Source organism: Dipodomys ordii, unplaced genomic scaffold, assembly GCF_000151885.1.
Source record: "Dipodomys ordii isolate 6190 unplaced genomic scaffold, Dord_2.0 Scaffold2523, whole genome shotgun sequence".
Classification (NCBI taxonomy): domain Eukaryota; kingdom Metazoa; phylum Chordata; class Mammalia; order Rodentia; family Heteromyidae; genus Dipodomys; species Dipodomys ordii.
The window spans coordinates 4,936-7,617 of NW_012269739.1; the positions used below are offsets into that span (position 1 = coordinate 4,936).

The following is a 2,682-nucleotide window of genomic DNA, read 5'->3' on the forward strand; positions in this document are numbered from 1 at the left end:
CAGCCACGAGCCGTGTCGCCCGGGCCATCCCGCGGGACCGATCGAGGGCTCCGGCCGCGGCCCTGCTGGGAGCCGCCACGGTCCTCCCGGGCCAGCCTTGAGCCCCGCGCGTCACCCCGGGCTCTGCCTCCCGGCCGGGTTCCCCGCCCGAGAGTCTCCGCCAACTTCGTCCCGGGACAACCCTCCGCCCCTTCTCCCGCCCGTGGGCCACCACGGCAGCCCTGACGGCGCGGTCCCCTCTTCGGATCCGTCTGGATGGAGGCGCCGGCTGAGAACTGTGGCCTCCACCTCGCAGCCTCCGCGGACCACACCTCCCCTCGTTAGAGAAATGCCGCACCAGGTGAGGCCCAGGGGACCTGCACCGGGCGCGGGAACGCCTCCCTTCCGAGGGCCAGCGGGAGCCAGTCAGCCTGGGTACCCCAAGGAGGAGGCCCGGACCCGTAGCCACCTCTGGAGGGTGAACTGTGGGGAGCACAGGCCTGCAGGTGGCAACTGCCTTGGGGTGCAGTGCTCTGAACAGCTTGCTTTTCAGGGAGCTGGGGTGGCACCTGACCCATGTGGCCTGCTGGTGGCCTTGGAAAGGCTAGGCAAGCCTCTACAACAGCCTGGGATGCGGGAGGCCCTGGAGACCACAGAATTGGCTTTGGAAAGGCACAGGGCAATGTGACACAGATGGCCTCTCTTTTAGGACCTCAAATGTCCTGTGACTCCAGCTCCCTGCCCTTGTGAGGGGCTGGATTCTAATAAGAAGCAGCCATGTGGTGGAGCCTTGTGAATGTTGTTTGTTTCGTACCAGTAGCTGGTCTTGAACTCAGAGCCTCACCTCACCCTCTGGGCTTTTTCACTCAAGGCTGGCATTGTACCACTTGAGCCAGGCCTCCAGTTCAGTATTATTCTGATTAATTGAAGATGGAGTCTCACAGGCTCTTCTGCCTGGGCTAGCTTTAAACCTCAACCAACTTAAGTCTCAGCATCCTGAGAAACTAGGATTATAGGTATTAGCTACCAGCCCCTGGATCCCACTGCTGTTCTAAGCAGCAACCTGTCCAGGATAAGCCTTCACCTCCCCCTCTGAACAGCTTTCTTCTCTCCTCTCAGCACAGCCAGCTAACAAGGATCCTGGAGTGACCTCCAGGATGGAGCTGGGGCCAGCCACAGAGACCTTCATGCTGGAATTGCGAAGTCTTGAGGATGGAGGTCCAGGGCCCAACCCCCAGTCAGGTGAGGGCTGGGGTTGGGGAGGAGCCATGACAGAGCTTTAGTATTACTGTGGCAGAGAGAGGCCTCCAGGGCATCCACTCACGCCTGCCCACAGTTGCCTGGAGTCAAACATTGCAGGTTTGTCCTCTGGCTTTGTCAGGCTAAGCTTTTGTGAGTGAGGGGCTTCCTGACCTCCTCCTCCACACTTAGCACCTGTTATTGGGTTGAAGCTCAGGCCTGGTTTCCCCAGTAGACAGGTGGCTTCTACCACTTCCTCTCACCTGCCCCTGGCTCTGATTCCAGTTCCCAGATGGAGTTGAGGGGCAGAAGGGCTCTGCCTTGCCCCCTTGTGACTTTTCCCTATAGCTTCTACCCTTTCCCATTCCTCCTTGACCTTTGCTCCCACCTGTTTTCCTCTTCCTGAAGCACAGAGGTGCCTTGCCTTCCAGGCTGTCCCTCCTCGGAGATTCACTATAGGGTGGTCAGCTCATGACAGCCAGTTTCCCATTCTGTGTTCAGTGAGGGCCTGTAGCAACAGAGTGGCTCTGAGTTTATAAAAGAGCTAGAGGTGGGACGCTGGTGGCTCATACCTCAAATCCTAGTACTCAGGAGGCTGAGATCTGAGCATCATGGTTCAAAGCTACCCTGGACAGGGAAGTCTGAGATTCTTATTTCTGATTAACCAGCAAGAGCCAGAAGTAGAACTGAGACTCGAGTGGTAGAGAACAAGCCTGAGTGAAAAAGCCAAGCAAGAACACAAAGTCTTGAGTTCAAGCCCCAGTACTAGAACTTAAAAGGAACTGGGGAATTGCAGGGGTCAGCCTGGAACCTATAGATTAAATGATTCTTCTACTTGTAAACTGAACAGAAATCTCGCAAGGGTATACAGACAATATTTAACCACATGCTTACTAAAATTTCCTTCTTGAGGCTGGGAAGGTGGCTCAGTGGTAGAGCGCTTGCCTTGCATGCATGAGGCCCTGGGTTCGATTCCTCAACACCACATAAGCAAAAAGAAAAAAGCCGGAAGTGGCGCTGTGGCTCAAAGTGGTAGAGCACTAACTTTGAGCTGAAGAGCTGAGGGACAGCGCCCAGGCCCAGAGTTCAAGCCCCACAACCGGACCCCCCCCCCAAAAAAAATAAAATTTCCTTCTTGAAAATGCTGGTATTGCTGCCCCAGAAAGTCATAGTAGAGCTGGGCACTGGTGGCTCACACTTGTCATTGTAGCTACTCAGGAGGCTAAGATCTGGGGATTGTGGTTCTAAGCCTGCAGGAAACTCCTTGAGATCTCCAACTAACCACCTAAAAGCTGGAAGTGTAGCTGTGGCTCAAAATAGTCAAGCACTAGCCTTGAACAAGATAACTCGGTGATAGCACCCGGACCCTGAGGAGGGAAAGAAACGAAGGAAGGAAAGAAGGAAAGGGAGGGAGGGAGGGAGGGAGGGAGAAAGGGAGGGAGGGAGGAAGGAAGGAAGGAAAGG

General features: G+C 55.6%; 1 protein-coding gene across 1 annotated transcript; it reads left to right on the plus strand.

Annotated features, from left to right (window-relative positions):
* Positions 1–3: 3 nt before the first annotated feature.
* Positions 4–1,200, plus strand: LOC106002059 (splicing factor 3B subunit 4-like; the record flags this gene model as incomplete). The annotated part of the gene is made up of 2 exons (XM_013036983.1): positions 4–340; positions 1,099–1,200. Coding segments are annotated over 2 exons (367 nt in total), but the record flags the coding sequence as incomplete, so codon positions are not given.
* Between the last annotated feature and the right edge of the window lie 1,482 nt (positions 1,201–2,682).